The 23,019-nt window shown below is 43.4% G+C and overlaps 1 protein-coding gene across 1 annotated transcript; it reads right to left on the bottom strand.

The window, feature by feature from the left end:
• Positions 1 to 4,654: 4,654 nt before the first annotated feature.
• tekt2 (tektin 2 (testicular)) lies at positions 4,655 to 8,412 on the bottom strand. The gene is given in 7 exon segments (XM_045709791.1): positions 4,655 to 5,738; positions 6,012 to 6,044; positions 6,046 to 6,081; positions 6,083 to 6,130; positions 6,363 to 6,529; positions 6,642 to 7,184; positions 8,199 to 8,412. Coding segments are annotated over 6 exon segments (429 nt in total). The 5' UTR covers positions 6,681 to 7,184; positions 8,199 to 8,412; the 3' UTR covers positions 4,655 to 5,632.
• Positions 8,413 to 23,019: the final 14,607 nt, after the last annotated feature.

Raw genomic sequence — 23,019 nt, forward strand, 5'->3', positions numbered from 1 at the left:
TAGTGAGTTCTTGTGCAGCTTGTTGTTTGCTCTTTGCATGCACATATATCACTGTATCATCTGCATACATTTGAACTTCAGACCCAGTGCAGACGGAAGGCAGATCATTAATGTACAGGCTGAACAGGAGGGGCCCCAGTATTGACCCTTGGGGCACACCCACATCATAGCTAAGAGTGGGCGACAGCTCATTGCTCACTCTGACACACTGAGTTCTGCCTTCAAGGTATGATTTCATCCATCTCAAGGCATCGGGGGAAAAGTTGAACTTGGACAATTTTGTGATGAGAATCTCATGGTTAACAGTATCGAAAGCCTTCCTTAGGTCCAGAAACACAGCCCCAACAATGCCCCCTTTGTCCATCTTGGACTTCACATTTTCCAGAAGAAAGCAGTTGGCCGTTTCTGTGGAGTGTTTCGCTCTGAAGCCAAAGTGCATGGAGTGTAATGTGAAGGGGCTGTTGTTGAGGTGGGAAATCAGTTGTTCTGCTACACACTTTTCAACAACCTTCGACACTACAGGTAGTATACTAATGGGCCTGTAGTTACTCACATCAGCAGGGTCGCCCGATTTAAAGATGGCCGTTATTATGGCTGACTTCCATACCCTTGGAAACACCCCCAGACCAATAGATGTGTTGGTGACCTTAGTAATGGGGCCAATGAGTGACTCTTTGTAGTTTTTAAGAAAGGTAGAGTCCAGCCCAAACATCTTTGGATTTAGAGTTCTTTAGTGAGCTAATCACCTTGTTCACATTTGACTCAGAAACCTCCCTTATGATGAAGACAGGTTGAGCGTCATTCACTAGCACTGAGCCCAATAAACCAGTGGAGGGGTTCTGTGTCAGTACCTTGACAGAGTCAATAAAGTAGGAATTGAAGGCTATTGCTATTTCAACTGCATCCTGTGTTAGATTGTTATTCACCATGATTTCTAGTCTTTTTGCGGTGTTACTATGGTCTTTCCCTGTTAACTTTTTTAGATTCTCCCAGATCAATTTAGAATTTCCCTTTGCCTCACCAATTATGATAATAAAAAAGTTTGCCTTGGCCTCTCTGATTTCTTTCATCACCTTATTTCTCAACATGGTAAACCTACGTCTGTCATGCTCTAATTTGGATTTTAGGGCTGTTTTTAGAGCATAATCTCGTTCTTTCATCAATTTCCAAATTTCTCCATTTAGCCAAGGAAGAGTGCTCTTTTGGCCAGGTTTGGATTTGATTTTCTTTAGAAAACCATTTATTGTAGCCTGGATTGTGGATATAAAAACCTCACTATCAGCTTCCACGTCTGTATAGGACAAGAGATCATTCCAGTTAATTCCATTAATTGCTTTTTCAAAATAGTTTAATTCACTCTTAGGTATTCTTAGTTGATCCGGCTTTCTAACAGTAGAGAGCTTAAACCTGCTCTTAGACAACTTTCTGGCTATAAGTGTCAAATTATGATCAGATAGCCCAGTAACCATATTGAATGATTTAGTCACTCTCTCTGGTTTATTACTGAACACCAAATCAATCTGTGTTTTAGAGCAACAAGTCACCCTGGTTGGCCCTTTAACGAGCTGTGTAAGGTCAAAGGTATTAGTGATCTGTTTGAGGGTTTTCCTACAAGACTTGTCTTCATAATTAATATTAAAATCTCCCATTAAGATGACCTCCTTCCCAAAATCACATTCCCTTAGCATGTTATTAAACTGATCAAAAAACACACTTTTGGTGGAAGGTGGTCTATACATTCCAATAAGGGTAAAGGACATTTGGGGAGACAGTGTAACGTTCAGGCCAATACATTCTAGTTCATTATCACATGACCACTCAATTTGTTTACATCGGATATGTTCTTTAATGTAAATCATCAGACCCCCTCCTCTTCCTTCAATCCTGTCTCTCCTGAAAACATTGTAGCCAGGCACAATCAAAGCAGCACATGGAGAGTTTGTATGGAGCCATGTCTCTGAGAGGCAGAGGAAGTCAAGGTTGGAGTCTGTGAGTAGATGTTGAATTTGATCACTTTTTGGAATGACACTACGAATGTTCAAGTGCCCTCCTAGTAGTTCCTTGGGCTTAGCCCGTGGGTCCCAGATGACTCGAGAGTGATTGACACATTGAAAAAAGTTACATTTTCTGTGTTTTCTGACAGCTGGGTTTAGGCCGTTTTGTTTCGTTTTGATTAGGGGCAGTTCGGTAGCGGAATTAACAATCCCTCCCGCATGCACTGGATGTGGGGAACTACTTAAAACAGCTTGCGTACCAGAAGCAAAGTCAGGGATCGCATATAGCGGCTTGGGTATGTTTGAAGAGTCCAAATCTATCCTGGAGCCCGGTGAATCGAGAGAAACCATGGGACGATAGCACTCACCCACTTCCACAGCGGCGATGATCTGTGGACGAGGCCATCCCCTGCTTTCCACTCCGGTGAGTATCGCTGGCTCGGTGGTGTTAGGCCCAGGATTAAGTTGCACATCCCCGGAGAGCAGCAGGGTAGTGAACAGGTAGTTTAACAGTTTCCGATAAATGTTGGACTTGTGTTTGTCACGCCTAAGCGGTTCAGTGGAATAGGGAGCGAGGTAGACTTGGCCATTATTCAGAACATTATGGTATGCTGTGTATAGTCCGCTCCGGTGGATCGGTTAACCAATGTGTTTGGTGTTGATATTCTCCGGCAGTAGATTTGTGTCATCCCAGCAAGGATGCACTGAGATTATCAGTAGAGCAGCTACATAACTGACAATCATGGCAAAGTACATGTTTTACCAAAGAGACACGTTCCTGGTAAAAAAAACTCCTTTGTTGTAAACTGTTAAAATGTTAGGTACGATAGCAAAAAAAATACTTTGAGGACACGACCGGGAGCTAGCGACCGGGAGCTAGCATTGGCACGCACGCACTCGACTTGTCAAAGCTATAGTTTGTTAACAAGACATTTGTGGAGTGGTTGAAAAACGAGTTTTAATGACTCCAACCTAAGTGTATGTAAACTTCCGACTTCAACTGTATATGTATATATACCATAAACTGAACACAGTTTGCTTTATCTTGGCCAGGTCGCAGTTGTAAATGAGAACTTGTTCTCAACTGGCCTACCTGGTTAAATAAAGGTGAAAATAATATATTAAAAAATAAGCCGCATGGAGCTGCCCCTGGACCCAGGTAAGGTTGCTGTCTCTTGGAGCACATGCATACAACACGGTCCGCATACTCTGAATTCTCACGTAAATGCACACATTAAATCAGGTAACAGATCATTTAGCTAGGCCTAGGACCCCTAGACTTAGCGAGTGAAACAATGTCAGTAGGCATGCTAGCTGGTTTATTAACCTCTCTTGGGCAGTGAGGTTCACACTATTCAACAGCCAGTGAAAAATCAGAGCGGCAAATTCAAAACCACAAAATGTCATAATTCAAAGTTCTCAAACATACGACTATTTACCACATTTTAAAGGTACACGTCTCTTTAATGTAACCACATTGTCCGATTTCAAAAAGGCTTTACGGCGAAAGCATAAAGTTAGATTATGTTAGGACAGTTCCAACACAAAAGCACACAGCCATTTTCCTAGCAAGGACAGGCGTCACAAAAACCAGAAAACCAGCTAAAATTATGCACTAACCTTCGACGATCTTCATCAGATGACACTCCTAGGACATCATGTTACACAATACAGGCATTTTTTGCTCGATAAAGTTCATATTTATATCCATAAAGCCAATTTTACATAGGCGCATGATGTTCAGAAAATATTTTGCCTCCAATACTGCCGGTGAATCAGCACAACAATTTACAAAAATACTCATAAACGTTGATAAAATATTAAACTGTTATTCAAAGAATTATAGATGAACATCTCCTTTATGCAACCGCTGTGACAGATTTAAAAAAGCTTCACGGGGAAAGCACACTTTGCAATAATCTGAGTACTGCGCTCAGAAAAATACACTAGGCAATACAGATACCCGCCATTTTGGAGTCATCTAAAATCATAAATAGCATTAGAAATATTCACTTACCTTTGATGATCTTCATCAGCAGGCACTTCCAGGAATCCCAGGTCCACAATAAATGTTGTTTTGTTCGATAAAGTCCAAAATGTATGTCCAAATAGCTCCTTGTTGTTTGCACGTTCAGTTAGCTACTCCAAGTGTAGGAAGCGCGCGGAAAATGTCACGACGAAAAGTCCAAAAAAGTTATATTTACGTTCGTTCAAACACGTCAAACGTTGTATAGCATCAATCTTTAGGGCCTTTTTCACTTAGAACTTCAATAATATTCCAACCGGACGATTCCAGTGTCTTGAAAAATGTTTTGGAACACAGCTAACTCTCACGTGAATGCGCACCAATGAACGGCAGTGCTTTCCTGAGTCTCCAACTTCCTCTGTTCGCTCTCTGTTCATCATAGAAGCCTCAAACAACTTTCTAAAGACTTGACATCTAGTGGAAGCCTTAGGAAGTGCACCATGAAGCCTAAGTCACTGTGTGTTCGATAGGCAATGACTTAAAAGGACTACAAGCACCAGAATTCCCACTTCCTGGTTAGATTTTTCTCAGGTTTTTGCCTGCCATATGAGTTCTGTTATACTCACAGACATTATTCAAACAGTTTTAGAAACTTCTGAGTGTTTTCTATCCAAATCTACTAATAATATGCATATTCTAGTTCCTGGGCCGAGTAGTAGGCCGTTTAATTTGGGTACGTTTTTCATCCAGTCGTGAAAATACTGCCCCCTACCCTGGAGAAGTTAACACATGAGCGAATCAGATGTGTTTCTTAAACGTGATCACATTCAGAGATGCAATCTGCCTCCCTGAAGAACTACATATTTGGGTCAACCTGTCAATTGGGAAATTATTTCAGATTAATCTGAAAAATTACCATGTATACTGAACAAAAATATAAAAAGGCAACATGCAACAATTTCAAAGATTTTACTGAGTTACACTATATAAGGAAATTAGTCAATTGAAATAAATTCATTAGGCCCTAATCTATGGATTTCACATGGCTGGGCAAGGGCGCTGCCAAGGGTGGGACTGAGAGGGCATAGGCAGCCAGGTCCATCCAATCAGAATACATTTTTGCCTACAAAAGGGATTTATTACAGACATACTGTAAATAAAGTCCCCAGATGATCCCGCAGGTGAAGAAGCCAGATGTAGAGGTCCTGACGTACTGTCAAATTCTCTAAAATGACATTGGAGGCGGCTTATTGTGTTGTGTGACAAAACTGCAACATTTAGATTGGCCTTTTATTGTCCTCAACACAAGGTGCACCTGTGTAATTATCATGCTGTTTAATCAGCTTCTTGATATGCCACACTTGTCATCTAACTCTCAATAGTCTTACTGTACACATACATTTTAGCAATATCTATGAAGCAGAAACTGGCCCTATCAGATACTAAACAACCACAGAGAGCCCTGTGAAAGCAGACAGGGTGTGTTCCCCAAATGGCACCCAATGGGTCCTGGTCAAAAGTAGTGCAGCACTATATAGGGTCCCTTTTGGGATGCAGAGACAGTGCTGTTTTATAGGAGTCAATACAGAACAGTGCTATTGTTACAGGCCTGGCCATATGGTAACGCTACACTCCTCTCTCCCTCCCCCAGGCTTTATTTTATACCTGTACCCTAGTGACTCATGTCCTCCCTCAGCTGCTGTGACGCCTGCATCGTCTCCTGTGCTTGGGCCATGTTGTACTGGCTGAACTGCTCCCACTGCTGGAAGGTGGTGGAACTGCAACAGCACATTAACACATACAGGTATTTTACAGGTACATTCAATTAATTTGAAAGGATAATGGTGGCATTGCAGAAACTATTTTGATGAGTTGAGTGCCTGGTGAATTAATATTGTAGCTAGTTAGACATGTATATGCATGTAAGGATAACAATTGTACGAGGTTCTCATTGACAACACATCAGTAGGTTTGATCTAGATATCCTGCTCCGAATTTCAGAAGGTCTATTATTTCTTTGTATTGTATTGTACACCCTCATTCCAGCTCACCTTATGGGTATGCGCAGAGGGTTGGCTTCAGAGAATCTCAGGTGATGTCACAGTGAGTGACAAGCAGGACCTTGTTCTGAATGTCATGGGTCAGCTGCTGCCAGGACTCCTGTAGAAGACTGGAGAGAACAGCCTGAGACAGCAAAAGTACTGAGACGGCAAAATATGTGACATCTTTCATCCTCCTTTTTTCGCTTCCGTTTCACTCTAACAGTGGAGCCATCCCAAATAGCACCTTATTCCTAGTGTACTACTTTTGACCAGAGCACATGGGACTCTGTGCAAAAGTAGTACACTATAAAGGAAATAGAGTACCATTTGGGACTCAATCTTGGTCAAATGGTTTCTTACAACAGCTCCTCAAAGGCCTTGTCAATGCGCTGCTGGAGCACCATCTTTGCTCTGTCGATCACCTCCACCAGGTCGCTGACTAGCTCGTTTCCAGGGCAACCCTCCCTCAGGGTCAGGCACTCCACCGTGACCTCCAGAGGCACTATGATGGCCCGCTCCGTCTCCTCCTTCCCCGAGACAGAGCACATAAATTCACCCACGCTGTACTAGAAAGTCAATACAGCACCCCAAATCCTGGCTTCTTTTTTTTTTACCAGGTACATTGAAACAACTGCATACCAGATTAATACTAATTTGAAATTGAATTGCAAATCTCATCAGGCATCCATCTCTTTGCCCAATTCCTGTGCGCAGGATTCCAAAGTCTCTCTCTAGTGGGAGATATCCCAGATCCTATTACTCAGCCTGTCACTCTCATCCCAGTTAGTCTGAGAGAGGGATAGGGGGAGAGATATACCGAGAGAGCGATGACAGGTTAGAGAGAGGAAAGAGAGATGGCATGAATACATGTGATGAGAATAAATAATAGTCCATAACAGTTTATGATATGAAAACTAACTTTGTGTAGGCCAATGTTACAATTCACTCACAACGTCAAGCAAGTCCTTACTGAATTGGTTGTTTCATTACATAGTCACATCTTACCTTGCTGGTTGTCTCATTGCGTAAGGTCCTCCCTTCCTGGCGTGTCTCATGTGAGATGTGTCACCTCTGTTCTGCTGTGTCAGACATCAGCTTGTTACTGAGGTCCCAGTCAGACACACTGTACCTGAGCCCAGGCTAGGCACTTAGCGTGGACATGATACTCGCAGCGTCACGGGACTAAAGGAAACAGGTGACACAGATATGATGAGACTGGAAACAAGTTGATGGACCCTGATCAAAAGTAGTGCACTATAAAAGTAGTGCACTATAAAAGTAGTGTACTATAAAAGTAGTGCACTATAGTGCACTATAGTGCACTATAAAAGTAGTGCACTATAGGAAGACGGGTTCATTGTAATGACTGGAATGGAATAAATGGAACGGTATCAAACACAAACATATGGAAACCACGTTTGACTCCATTCCATTCCAGCCATTACAATGAGCCCGTCCTCCTATTGCCCCTCCCACCAGCCTCCACCTGTGGGACTACAGCGCTGTCTGATGAGTAATGATCTGTTGAAATCATAATTTACATGGAGGTGTATTTCCACCCTCTCGACCCAATGATAAAACATACTACTCACTCAAGGAGGAAATGAACTTGGTATAACCTCTGTTTAAAAGCAGCCTTTAGTTGATTAAGACTAGCTTTAAGGCTATATGAAAACTTGGGCTAGTTTGCACTGCAAAGCTCAATATTACTTATTACATTAACTTCAGTATGAAACAGTCATTATGTTGAATAACTCATTCCCTTTCATGTAAAATTTTGAACAATTAATTCGCTTTCATGTAAAATGGCCAAATATGATTGAGCCATGACAGTAGATCAATGCACACTATTGGAGGGCAATAAGACAATGTCTGCAATTTAGCTTTCCTATTACTCTACTTTTTCTTAGAAAAAAGATACTAAGCCTAATCAAATTGAAATGATAGGCAAGCTAGGCTAAGGGGAAAGGTTACGCTTAATTCAGCAAGCACACAGACTAAGCTAATTGTTTGTGATAATTCACATCAGGTGTTTGAATAATTGAAAATGCCTGCCGTCTTGTATTTATGGTGGTTCTGTTTAATAGTTAGCCTAATTAATTGGTGTTCATTTGATATAGAACCTAAGTAGACAAATGTATTCCATTATTCAAAATAGCTTTGGCATTATCGCACAAAAATGTTAGATTTACTTACCCAAAGTTCTCGAATATTCTGCAGTGTCTACACCGGTGGTTCTGAACTTGTGTCCAAAGCCGAAGGGCTGGTTTCCTCCCCAACTCTTGTAGACAGTGTCCAGGTAACAAACAGACGCAACCAATCAAACACGACTACTAAATCATTTAAATGCCATGGCAACGTTCAACAAATATTTCAAGGGCTTTAGTGATTGACAGTCTCTGTAACCGTCAGACAACGCAACAATGTAGTCTATCTACATCATACTGTGGAGCTCCCTGACTGTCAGATGACGCAAAAAGGTAGCCAAATAGAATAGTTGTCGACAGATTTGTCTCGGGTAAAGAAATGTCTCTACTGTATCCAGTAGCCTAGACTACATACTACTGCTCCCCTATTCATGCTTTTCTTTTCAGTGAAGCTAGCTGTGGTCTTACTCTAGTTCTACATAATCTACAAGAACTGAGTAATTTAAATGAGGAACTCCATAATAGAATCATACACATTTGTAATTCCAGCCAAAGGCTTAACTGTGTTGCATATTGGGGGGATCCGGGTCAATGGGTTCCAGGGTCACAACCCTTCTAGGGTGATTACTAGGTTGCACAAACATGAGTGCTTTCCTCCCCATAATTTTGGCCTTCAAATGTGTTTTCCAAACATAAATACAGTGCATTGGAAAGTATTCCGAACCCTTGACTTTTTCCACATTTTGTTACGTTACAGCCTTATTCTAAAATGGATTAAATAATTAAAAATCATCAATTTACACCCAATACCCCATAATGACAAAGCGATAAGAGGTTTTTAGAAATATTTGCACATTTATTAAATGTGACCCGATTCAGGAAACTAGACGTATGTCGTAAGTCACGACTTCACAGGAAAGCCTTTTGAACGTAAAAAAATATTTTTTAACAAAAAGCGTTTTTTGGCAGAAATGCCTTCTCGAACATGTGAACTTTCATATGCCTTAATATCAAATGTGTATGTCATCTGTAAATACGAATAAAATTGTTAAATTATGAGCCTAGTTGGTTTAGCCACAGAAAGACAGCAACCTTCCCGCTAGCCATGATTGGCTGAGATAATGAGTGGGCTGGACATGCCGAGAGATGAGTTTGGATTGATCGGTGTTGCATCTTGTGTCTATAAAACGAGCTGCTCGTAATACGTAAATAATCCTTTCTACTGCAGTTTTTTTTCCGAAAGATATTATGTTACCCATGGAGAACTGCAAATATGTTGCTACTGCTCTCAATAACATTGCTGCCCTGAATTTATCAGGCGCTATCGACAAAGGTCAGTGGGAAAAAGTTGTGATGGACTACTTTCTGGACGACGATCGTGCCATGCTGACTCTCTCATTTCATAACACGTTTTGAAATCAGTGGAACACAACAGGCCAAACAAGCTGTGCAAACTAAACGGAAACAACACAGGATGTATTATAAAAGGGGTGAAGCTTTCAGATTCTGATATTATACGTTTCTAATTTGTCCGAAAGTTGTTTTCATTGCAAGCTAAAGCTTGCTGTTAGCTAGCCAGCTGGAGTTCGATGGCTGGCTTGCTAACTAACAATGAACCTAACATTATTTGGTTAACTTTAGCTTGCTATGACAATCGGTTTGTATTGCTAGTAATGTTACTCTATGGATTGGGATTATAGTCTATCTATCTATCTATCTATCTATCTATCAATGTTAACGTGACATGTCTAAACAAAAGATCCCAAGTTAAAGCTTGCTGTTAGCTAGCTAACGTTAGCTGAGGTTAGGTGGCTGGCTTGCTAGCTAACATTAATTTATGTGAAGGAAGTGTGTGTAACGTTAGTGATGTTTTCTCAGAATGCCATTTCACATTGCTAGTTATAGGCTAATGTTAGCTAGCTAGCATTGAACATATTAGTTAACTTTAACTAGCTATGACAATCGGTTTGTATTGCTAGTTAAAGCTTGCTATTAGCTAGCCAGCTGACGTTAGATGGCTGGCTAGTTACAGTAGCTAACATTACCTGTATGAACTGTGTGTAGTGATAACTCATAATGCCATTTCACATCTATTGTATAATAATGCTAAAATATTTGTATCTGGAATTTGTCTTTCAGCATTAATCAGTAGAACACGGCTGACTCTAATCCACCAGTCATCAAAAAGAGAGCTGGCCCAAGCAACTACATGCATCATTTCTTCACCAACTACAGAGTTGGGAAAACACGTGTGGACCTGAATAGTGATAACTGTAGTGGCCAAAACAAGAACAAGTTTGTGCTCTGGTATTGTGCCTGGTGGACCATGCACAAGCTCCAACACAATCTGGACCTTCAACTTCCTGATCACAGGCCACACCAAGTTTGCCCCTGACTTGTGCTTCAGCATCATCAAGCAGCGCTTCAGAAAGATCAGAGTGAACACTTTGTTTGAGATTGCTGGTGTTGTGAAGGACAGCATTGTGATAGGGGTCAACATCCCACAGCTGGTTGGATTGGAGGATGGTATGGTGCTGGTGGAAAGCTATGGCTGGCAACAACACCTGACTCGGTACTTCAGGCCATTTCCTCAGATCAAGCAGTACCAGCCCTTAAGGTAAAAAAATCATTTTCTTTGTATGAGGTTATTCTTGTTATCTAAACTTGGGAGGTAAATTGATGTTGTGCAGGGTTGTAATGTCTTCTGATTTCTTGTTATTCCCTATTTAACAATTTCGATGCTCTGGAGTTCGGACTCAGTCGTGAGCAGGTTTCAGCTTCTTCGCAACACTGTCATCCTTCCTCCCATAGATGCTCTGCCTGGAAAAGCACCACCTGGACTGGACACAGTTTGTCTAGCTATCTTTTTGACAAGATCGGGGAGTTTTGCGATGAAGAGGCTATGGACATCACATGCCCTGCACCAAAGTCAAGGGCCTGACAGAAACAGGCTCTCCGAATATAGATTCCCTTGTTCATGCGTGGTTTGGACGGACCAGTCATCAGCACTATCTGCAGTGCCTCTATTCACATGACTCCTAAGACACACGCCATAGGTTGCTGCTATTCTTTTTTTTTATCCTGCTGCTCAGCCTTTTTACCCCTGATTGTATGCATATACAGTTGAAGTCGGAAGTTTACATACATTTAGGTTGGAGTCATTAAAACTCATTTTTCAACCACAAATTTCTTGTTAACAAACTATAGTTTTGGCAAGTCAGTTAGGACATCTACTTTGTGCATGACACAAGTAATTTTTCCAACAATTGTATACAGACAGATTATTTCACTTATAATTCACTGTATCACAATTCCAGTGGGTCAGAAGTTTACATACACTAAGTTGACTGTGCCTTTAAACAGCTTGGAAAATTCCAGAAAATGATATCATGGCTTTAGAAGCTTCTGATAGGCTAATTGACATCATTTGAGTCAATTGGAGGTGTACCTGTGGATGTATTTCAAGGCCTACCTTCAAACTCAGTGCCTCTTTGCTTGACATCATGGGAAAATCTAAATAAATCAGCCAAGAAAATTGTAGACCTCCACAAGTCTGGTTCATCCTTGGGAGCAATTTCCAAATGCGTGAAGGTATCACGTTCATCTGTACAAACAATAGTACGCAAGTATAAACACCATGGGACCACGCAGCCGTCATACCGCACAAGAAGGAGACGCGTTCTGTCTCCTAGAGATGAACGTACTTTGGTGCGAAAAGTGCAAATCAATCCCAGAACAACAGCAAAGGACCATGTGAAGATGCTGGAGGAAACGGGTACAAAACTATCTATATCCACAGTAAAACGAGTCCAGTATCGACATAACCTGAAAGGCCGCTCAGCAAGGAAGAAACCACTGCTCCAAAACCGCTATAAAAAAGCCAGACTACGGTTTGCAACTGCACATGGGGACAAAGATCGTACTTTTTGGAGAAATGTCCTCTGGTCTGATGAAACAAAAATAGAACTGTTTGGCCATAATGACCATCATTATGTTTGGAGGAAAAAGGGGGAGGCTTGCAAGCCGAAGAACACCATGCCAACCGTGAAGCACGGGGGTGGCAGCATCATATTGTGGGGGTGTGCTTTGCTGCAGGACGGACTGGTGCACTTCACAAAATAGATGGCATCATGAGGATGAAAAATATGTGGATATATTGAAGCAGCATCTCAAGACATCAGTCAGGAAGTTAAAGCTTGGTAGCAAATGGGTCTTCCAAATGGACAATGACTCCACGCATTCTTCCAAAGTTGTGGCAAAATAGCTTAAGGACAACAAAGTCAAGGAATTGGAGTGGCCATCACAAAGCCCTGACCTCAATCCTATAGAAAATGTGCGGGCAGAACTGAAAAAGCATGTGCGAGCATGGAGGCTTTCAAACCTGACTCAGTTACACAAGCTCTGTCAGGAGGAATGGGCCAAAATTCACCCAACTTATTGTGGGAATCTTGTGGAAGGCTACCCAAAACATTTGACCCAAGTTAAACAATTTAAAGGCAATGCTACCAAATAATAATTGAGTGTATGTAAACTTCTGACCCATTGGGAATGTTATTAAAGAAATAAAAGCTGAAATAAATCATTCTCTCTACCTATTATTCTGACATTTCACATTCTTAAAATAAAGTGGTGGATTATTGAACAAAACGAGCCAACAAAACTGAGTTTTTGGGATATAAAAAGGGACTTTATCGAACAAAACTACCATTTATTGTGTAGCTGGGACCTTTTGGACTGCCAACAGAGGAAGATCTTCAAAGGTAAGTGATTTATTTTATCGCTATTTCTGACTTTTGTTACGCCTCTGCCTGGTTGGAAAATGTTTTTAATGCTTTTGTATGCGGGCGCTGTCCTCAGATAATCGCATAGTATGCTTTCACCGTAAAGCCTTTTTGAAATCTGACAAAGTGGCTGGATTAACAAGAAGTTAAGCTTTTAACCTGTTATGGCTAGGGGGCAGTATTTTCACGTCCGGATAAAAAACGTACCCAGTTTAATCTGATTATTACTCCTGCCCAGAAACTAGAATATGCATATAATTATTAGCTTTGGATAGAAAACACTCCAACGTTTCTAAAACTGTTTGAATGGTGTCTGTGAGTATAACACAACTCATTTGGCAGGCCAAAACCTGAGAAGATTCTGTACAGGAAGTACCCTGTCTGACCATTTCTTGGCCTTCTTGATTATCTCTATCCAATACAGGGGATCTCTGCTGTTACGTGACACTTCCTACGGCTCCCATGGGCTCTCAGAAGGCGGCAAAAAGCTGAATGATATCGAGGCAGCCCCTGGCTGAAAAACATTAGCGCGTTTGGATAGTGGCCAGTCACACTACTATGAGACTCAGGCTCGTGCACGAGGGGATCCCATGCTTTTATTTTCTCTCTCTTTTGTACGTAAACACGCTTTCCCGGTCGGAATATTATCGCTTTTTTACGAGAAAAATGGCATAAAAATTTATTTTAAACAGTGGTTGACATGCTTCGAAGTACGGTAATGGAATATTTATAATTTTTTTGTCACGAAATGCGTCGTGCGCATGACCCTTATTTACACTTCGGATAGTGTCTTGAACGCACGAACAAAACGCCGCTATTTTGATATAACTATGGATTATTTTGAACCAAACCAACATTTGTTATTGAAGTAGCAGTCCTGGGAGTGCATTCTGACGAAGAACACCAAAGATAATCAAACTTTTCTAATAGTAAATCGGAGTTTGGTCAGGGCTAAACCTGGTGGGTGTCTAAATAGCTAGCCGTGATGGCTGGGCTATCTACTCAGAATATTGCAAAATCTGCTTTCACCGAAAAGCTATTTTAAAATCGGACACCTCGATTGCACAAAGGAGTTCTGTATCTATAATTCTTAAAATAATTGTTGTTTTTTGTGAACGTTTATCGTGAGTAATTTAGTAAATTCACCGGAGGTTTGCGGGGGGTATGCTAGTTCTGAACGTCACATGCTAATGTAAAAAGCTGGTTTTTGATATAAATATGAACTTGATTGAACAAAACATGCATGTATTGTATAACATAATGTCCTAGGCGTGTCATCTGATGAAGATCATCAAAGGTTAGTGCTGCATTTAGCTGTGGTTTTGTTTTTTGTGACATTATATGCTAGCTTGAAAAATGGGTGTCTGATTATTTCTGGCTGGGTACTCTGCTGACATAATCTAATGTTTTGCTTTCGCTGTAAAGCCTTTTTGAAATCGGACAGTGTGGTTAGATAAAGGATAGTCTTGTCTTTAAAATGCTGTAAAATAGTCATATGTTTGAAAAATTGAAGTTTTTGTATTTTTGAGGAATTTGTCATTCGCGCCACGCCTATCATTGGATATTGGAGCAGGTGTTCCGCTAGCGGAACGTCTAGATGTAAGAGGTTAACTGATGTATAACACTTGTATTTTCATGAATGTTTAATATTACTACTTTTGTATTTTTAATTTCGCGCTCTGCAATTTCACCGGATGTTGTCGTGGTGGGTCGCTAGCGGCACGCCTTGTCCAAAGAGGTTTTAAGTACATTGTACCCTTGGCTATTTAAAAAAAAATACAATTGTACCGTCTTGTTTAATATAAGGAATTTAAAATGATTTATACTTTTACTCAAGTATGACAATTTAGTACTTTTTCCACCACTGGATGGATAGCATTTATTTCACATGACCCATCAATTTACACAAGTGTATCTGGGTAAGCGTCATCTATTTTTATTTGGACACTTTCTGTTTACCTGGAATGTATCCTTATTGTAGGCTTTTTAGTCTTTAGCACATGACCTTGTGAATCCTTAAAGAGATGGGTGGACTAAGGCTTAAGTGGGTGTGAACAATGCTGAATGGGTGTAGACAAAGGAGAGCTCTCTAGTAGGTACCAAAACATTCAAAGGCCCTTTTCTCAAAAGTGAGTTTACAAGTGTATCAACTTTCAAAGTAGAATTACTTTCCCATTGTTCCTCAAAAATGCCGTGTATGATATACCATTTTGTAGCGCTGAGTCTCTACTTGTATCCAATGTAAGAAACTGAAATTCTAATTTTGCTACATAAGACCGAATCCAGGTGGTGAGTCACAAATATACAAAACTGAAATACCTTATTTACATATTCAGACCTTTTGCTATTAGACCTGAAATTGAGCTCAGGTGGATCCTGTTTCCATTGATCATCCTTGAGAGGTTTCTAGAACTTGGAGTCCACCTGTAGTAAATTCAATTGATTGGACATGATTTGGAAAGGCACACCAAGCCATGAGGTCGAAGGAATTGTCCGTAGAGCTCCAAGACAGGATTGTGTCGAGACACAGAAGGGTAATCTGGGGAAGGGTACTGAAAAATGTCTGCAACATTGAAGGTCCCCAAGAATACAGTGGCCTCCATCATTCTTAAATTGAATCATTTTCGAACCACCAAGACTCTACCTAGAGCTGACCGCCCGGCCAAACCGAGCAATTGGGGGAGAAGGGCCTTGGTCAAGCCCACTTGGAGTTTGCCAAAAGCCACATAACGGACTCTGACCATGAGAAACAACATTCTCTGATCTAATAAAACCAAGATTGAAGTCTTTGGCCTGAATGCCAAGCGTCACATCTGGAGGAAACCTGGCACTATCCCAACGGTGAAGCATGGTGGTTGCAGCATCATGCTGAGGGGATGTTTTTCAGCTGCAGGGACTGGGAGACTAGTCAGGTTCGAGAGAATGATGACCGGAGCAAAGTACAGAGAGTCCTTGATGAACACCTGCGGCAGGGCGCTCAGGACCTCAGACTGGGGCGAAGGTTCAGGAGTGGCTTCGTGAGTGGCCCAGCCAGAGCCCGGACTTGAACCTGCTCGAACATCTCTGGAGAGACCTGAAAATAGCTGTGCAGCGATGCTACCCATCCAACCTGAGAGCTTGAGAGGGTCTGCAGATAAGAGTGGGAGAAACTCCCCAAATACAGGTGTGCCAAGCTTGTAGCGTCATACCCAAGAAGAGTCAAGTCTGTAATCGCTGGCAAAGGTGCTTCAACAAAGTACTGAGTAAAGGGTCTGAATACTGATGTGAATGTGATATTTCAGCCGTATTTTTGTAATATACATTTGCAAAAAATTCTAGAAACATGTTTTTGCTTTGTCATTATTGGGTATTGTATGTAGATTGAGGGGGGAAATGATTTAATCCATTTAAAAGGCTGTAACGTAACAAAATGTGTAAAAAGTCAAGTGGTCTGAATACTTTCCGACTGCACTGTAAGGAGGAAGGGTTTCTGCTGCTGGTCAGTCTGTGAGACAGACATGCAGCCTCTGACTGGGGAGAGAAACAGGCTTGCTTGAGCCTACTGAGAAACAGCCCTTCTTGAATTATGTAGCCTACTAGAAACCAGCTGTTTAAACGTTTATAATACTACCAAAGTTGTCTTTGAACTCACAAAATGTAGCCCAATATAAGCGTGACCAATTATCACTCATTTTGAGAAATACCGCTCACACGTGAGATACGCATCTTGTCACAATAGAAACTTTCTCCAATCGAAATATATCCTTTTCTATACTATTCTTATTTGTGCTTATGAATTTTACATGTTAAATGTGACTGTACTTATTTATGTGTTACAAGTTAGCTCACATAAAGAAGAAAGAGGACAGAGAGCGAAAGAGGAACTATTGCTCAGTTCACTACGGAAGTTCAGAGGACATATGAATAAATAAATAAAATTCCCTCCTTATGGAGAGATCACAACTTATCTCATCACTACAACACAAAAGTTTTGTCAGATCAAGATCATTTTCTTGTGATCACGACATAAAATGTCAAGATAATCAAAAGTACCATGCTGCTGCTGCATAGATCGCAATGCGCTCGTGGGGCATTGAAGCCCAGAACGATACCGGACAGGCAGCATGGTCTCCCAGGCTGCGTGGCGCCCCCAAGACCACAGCCAATCTCATGCAGCCAATCTCATGCAAGGAACAACGCAGCTAACTTGGCTAGTCTTGTGAGCTAGTTAGGTAGTCTTGTTAGTTTATCTATGCTGGTTGTTAGCTTCCATAACTGATGTGTATGCCCCATGAGGGCATAATGCCACATGAGCTCTTAGCTCAAGGTAAAGGACATTTAGCTTGCTAACGTTTTAACTTATAAACTGATGAGCTCTAAACACAAATGAACGCACGATGTCTCAAAACAGCGACGGTGGGTTTGTGCCCATAGGCAATGTTGTTGCCGGTGATGTCTGGTGAGGACCTGCCTTACAACAGGCCTACAAGCCGTCAGTCCAGCCTCTCTCAGCCTATTGCGGACAGGCAGGTCCTTACCAGGCATCACCGGCAACAACGTCGCCTATAGGCACAAACCCAGCGTCGCTGGACCAGACAGGACTGGCAAAAAGTGCTCTTCGCTGACGAGTCGCAGTTTTGTCTCACCAGGGGTGATGGTTGGATTTGCGTTTATTGTTGAAGGAATGAGCGTTACACTGAGGCCTATTCTCTGGAGCGGGATCGATTTGGAGGTGGAGGGTCCGTCATGGTCTGGGGCAGTGTGTCACAGCATCATCGGACTGAGCTTGCTGTCATTGCAGGCAATCTCAACGCTGTGCGTTACAGGGAAAACATCCTCCTCCCTCATGTGGTACCATTCCTGCAGGCTCCTCCAGAAATGTCCAGGAACTTGTAGGTGCCTTGGTGGAAGAGTGAGGTAACATCTCACAGCAAGAACTGGCAAATCTGGTGCAGTCCATGAGGAGTAGATGCACTGCAGTACTTAATGCAGCTGGTGGCCACATCAGATACTGACCGTTACTTTTGATTTTGACCCCTCCTTTGTTCAGGGACACATTATTCCATTTCTGTTAGTCACATGTCTTTGGAACTTGTTCAGTTTATGTCTCAGTTGTTGAATCTTGTTGTTCATACAAATATTTACACGTTAAGTTTGCTGATCCAAATAGGATCGGACCTCCATTATGGCATCTGCTGAGGGATTCCTTCGTGCTGCATCCCCAGTTGCTCTCTCGTCAAACAGCATCCAAACAGTAGACGTTTGTGGCACTACTGCTGGTGCTTCTGCTCCCTCTTCTTCCTGTTGCCCTGGTGCCTGACCCAGCTGACTGCTGGGGCTGTCCCTCCCTTCTGCTGAGGTTATTCTTTATAGAGCCTCATCAATCGCTCAGGCATCACTGAAGACTAACTTCTTAAACCTGGGGTCAAGTGCAGCGGTTTCTGATAGCATGTGATTATATTCCATTCTGTGGAACTTTCTGTCCATTGATGAACATAGGGTGTCCATTACATTTAAGTCATTTAGCAGACGCTCTTATCCAGAGCGACTTACAAATTGGTGCATTCACCTTATAATATCCAGTGGAACAACCACTTTACAATAGTGCATCTAAATCTTTTAAGGGGGGGGGTTAGAAGGATTACTTTATCCTATCCCAGGTATTCCTTGAAGAGGTGGGGTTTCAGGTGTCTCCGGAAGGTGGTGATTGACTCCGCTGTCCTGGCGTCGTGAGGGAGCTTGTTCCACCATTGGGGTGCCAGAGCAGCGAACAGTTTTGACTGGGCTGAGCGGGAACTGTGCTTCCTCAGAGGTAGGGAGGCGAGCAGGCCAGAGGTGGATGAACGGAGTGCCCTTGTTTGGGTGTAGGGCCTGATCAGAGCCTGAAGGTACGGAGGTGCCGTTCCCCTCACAGCTCCGTAGGCAAGCACCATGGTCTTGTAGCAGATGCGAGCTTCGACTGGAAGCCAGTGGAGAGAGCGGAGGAGCGGGGTGACGTGAGAGAACTTGGGAAGGTTGAACACCAGACGGGCTGCGGCGTTCTGGATGAGTTGTAGGGGTTTAATGGCACAGGCAGGGAGCCCAGCCAACAGCGAGTTGCAATAATCCAGACGGGAGATGACAAGTGCCTGGATTAGGACCTGCGCCGCTTCCTGTGTGAGGCAGGGTCGTACTCTGCGAATGTTGTAGAGCATGAACCTACAGGATCGGGTCACCGCCTTGATGTTGGTGGAGAACGACAGGGTGTTGTCCAGGGTCACGCCAAGGCTCTTAGCACTCTGGGAGGAGGACACAAGGGAGTTGTCAACCGTGATGGCGAGATCATGGAACGGGCAGTCCTTCCCCGGGAGGAAGAGCAGCTCCGTCTTGCCGAGGTTCAGCTTGAGGTGGTGATCCGTCATCCACACTGATATGTCTGCCAGACATGCAGAGATGCGATTCGCCACCTGGTTGTCAGAAGGGGGAAAGGAGAAGATTAATTGTGTGTCATCTGCATAGCAATGATATGAGAGACCATGTGAGGATATGACAGAGCCAAGTGACTTGGTGTATAGCGAGAATAGGAGTGGGCCAAGAACAGAGCCCTGGGGGACACCAGTGGTGAGAGCACGTGGTGCGGAGACAGATTCTCGCCACGCCACCTGGTAGGAGCGACCTGTCAGGTAGGACGCAATCCAAGCGTGGGCGGCGCCGGAGATGCCCAGCTCGGAGAGGGTGGAGAGGAGGATCTGATGGTTCACGGTATCAAAGGCAGCAGATAGGTCTAGAAGGATGAGAGCAGAGGAGAGAGAGTTAGCTTTAGCAGTGCGGAGAGCCTCCGTGACACAGAGAAGAGCAGTCTCAGTTGAATGCCCAGTCTTGAAACCTGACTGATTAGGATCAAGAAGGTCATTCTGAGAGAGATAGCAAGAGAGCTGGCCAAGGACGGCGCGTTCAAGAGTTTTGGAGGAAAGGAAAGAAGGGATACTGGTCTGTAGTTGTTGACATCGGAGGGATCGAGTGTAGGTTTTTTCAGAAGGGGTGCAACTCTCGCTCTCTTGAAGACGGAAGGGACGTAGCCAGCGGTCAAGGATGAGTTGATGAGCGAGGTGAGGTAGGGGAGAAGGTCTCCGGAAATGGTCTGGAGAAGAGAGGAGGGGATAGGGTCAAGTGGGCAGGTTGTTGGGCGACCGGCCGTCACAAGACGCGAGATTTCATCTGGAGAGAGAGGGGAGAAAGAGGTCAAAGCACAGGGTAGGGCAGTGTGAGCAGGACCAGCAGTGTCGTTTGACTTAGCAAACGAGGATCGGATGTCGTCAACCTTCTTTTCAAAATGGTTGACGAAGTCATCCGCAGAGAGGGAGGAGGGGGGGGGAGGGGGAGGAGGATTCAGGAGGGAGGAGAAGGTAGCAAAGAGCTTCCTAGGGTTAGAGGCAGATGCTTGGAGTTTAGAGTGGTAGAAAGTGGCTTTAGCAGCAGAGACAGAAGAGGAAAATGTAGAGAGGAGGGAGTGAAAGGATGCCAGGTCCGCAGGGAGGCGAGTTTTCCTCCATTTCCGCTCGGCTGCCCGGAGCCCCGGAGCCCACATAGGGTGTCCATCAACTGTGTCACATGTCCTGTGGTTACCTCCCATTCCTCATGGGTCAGAGCATCAACAGGTGCATTGACCATGGCCAGGTTAGAGATGATGGCATCCTTTGACTCAAGAAACCGCTTCAACATATAAAATGTTGAATTCCACCTTGTAGTGCAGTCTTGTTAGGCCTCAGCTCAGGCATCCCCATCTGGCGTTGTGTAGACTTTAGTTTTTCAGCACCGACTGTGCTCCTATGGAAGTATTCCACAACTGCTTTCACTTTGTTCACAGTGGGCTTCATCACCTTCAGAGCATCTCTTACAATCAGGTTGATTGTGTGGGCAAGACATGGCTGATGGGTCCATTTAAACATTTTCATGGCTTTGGTTATGTTAGCTTCATTGTCGCTAACACAACAGACCACTTTTCCATCTACTTGCCATTCTCTGGCCACTCTCAACAGTTCCTCTGCCAAGTTCTCTGAGGTGTGTCTGTCGCTGAACTCAAAGCAGTCCAGAAGACAGCTATACATCGAAAAATCTTCAATGAAGTGACATGTAACCAATATGTAAGAAGTGGTTACCCTTGATGTCCAGCAGTCAGTGGTAAGGCAAACTGCAGTAGCTTTTTGAACTCTTTCCCGTAATGAAGCCTGTGTGCTCTCGTACATTGTGGAATAAGTGATTTTGAAGGGGTTTTCCTGCTTGGAATTGTGTACATTGGATCTAGACTATTGCTATAATTTCTAAAACCTCTGTCCTCCACGATCGACAATGGCTGGAAATCGGTGGCAAACATTTTAGCCAATGCAATATCAATTTGGCATAAACTGGTCCATTGAAGACTGCGTTGCTGTGGGTCGTGGAGTAGGCCTACTGGACTGAGTGGATACATCTCCACCACTATCACTAGCAGGCCTACTTGACTGAGTGGATACATCTCCACGTGTGGAGGTGCTGGCTCCACCACTATCACTAGTAGGCCTACTTGACTGAGTGGATACATCTCCACGTGTGGGGGTGCTGGCTCCACCACTATCACTAGCAGGTCTACTGGACTGAGTGGATACATCTCCACGTGTGAGGTGTTGGCTCCACCACTATCAATAGCAGGTCTAGTTGACTGAGTGGATACATCTTCACGTGTGGAGGTGCTGGCTCCACCACTATCACTAGCAGGCCTAGTTGACTGAGTGGATACATCTTCACGTGTGGAGGTTCTGGCTCCACCAGTATCACTAGCAGGCCTACTTGACTGAGTGGATACATCTCCACGTGTGGAGGTGCTGGCTCCACCACTATCACTAGCAGGTCTACTGGACTGAGTGTATACATCTCTACGTGTGGAGGTACTGGCTCCACCACTATCACTAGTAGGCCTAGTTGACTGAGTGGATACATCTCCACATGTGGAGGTACTGGCTCCACCACTATCACTAGTAGGCCTAGTTGACTGAGTGGATACATCTCCACGTGTGGATGTGCTGGCTCCACCACTATCACTAGCAGGCCTACTGGACTGAGTGGATACATCTCCACCACTATCACTAGCAGGCCTACTTGACTGAGTGGATACATCTCCATGTGTGGAGGTGCTGGCTCCACCACTATCACTAGCGGTCCTACTTGACTGAGTGGATACATCTTCACGTGTGGAGGTGCTGGCTCCACCACTATCACTAGCAGGTCTACTTGACTGAGTGGATACATCTTCACGTGTGGAGGTGCTGGCTCCACCACTATCACTAGCAGGTCTAGTTGACTGAGTGGATACATCTTCACGTGTGGAGGTGCTGGCTCCACCACTATCACTAGCAGGCCCGCTAGTTTCTCGAAGCTCCGCTACAGCAAGCTTCACAGTTGGGTGCACAGTTCAGATTTGCCGGTCTAGGTTGTGCTTAGAACCGGCTTTATATGAGATTTTGTTTTGGCAAATTCTACACTGTGCTCTAACGTTGTCTACATTATTAAAATGCATCCAAATGCTACTGTGCTTCCGACTCATTTTTCAGCTGTTGTTTTCACAGCTGTCCTTCCTCTCTCTCCTCGGCTGCTAAGTGTGTGACTGTGAGTGAATTGGCTCTGGCCCTCCCTCACGCATCTTTGGTTCATTGGTTGACACTGTGTGTCTGATTGACAGGAACAACAGGTGAGGCTGTTAGTCTGAGCAGACAGTCAGAACGAATATGTGTGCACTTGAGCATTTAGGCCTATATTATTTTTAATTTTTTCGTTCTTTGAATTAGTTAATTCTATTCATTTAAATCTTTTGATTTTTCCCATTTGAATTTTTTTAAATAAATAGATTCGGCTCTTCTGACATGCGAGCCGGCTCCCAACGTTCACCTACAAGAGTCGGCTCTTGGAGCCGACTCGTTCGCGAACGACCCATCACCAATCTCCAGTTTAGAGAATATCAACTCGTGAGAAGTCAAGTGAGAAAGCTCCAGTCATCGGTGTGTTTTCCCACCCGTTAGCTTTCATTGTGTGTTAGCCAAGGCCAGTGTGTGTCCTTGTTGATATGCAAGTACATATTTCATATCTTTCAGGTGTTTA

This window comes from Salmo salar, chromosome ssa27 (assembly GCF_905237065.1).
Source record: "Salmo salar chromosome ssa27, Ssal_v3.1, whole genome shotgun sequence".
Taxonomy (NCBI): domain Eukaryota; kingdom Metazoa; phylum Chordata; class Actinopteri; order Salmoniformes; family Salmonidae; genus Salmo; species Salmo salar.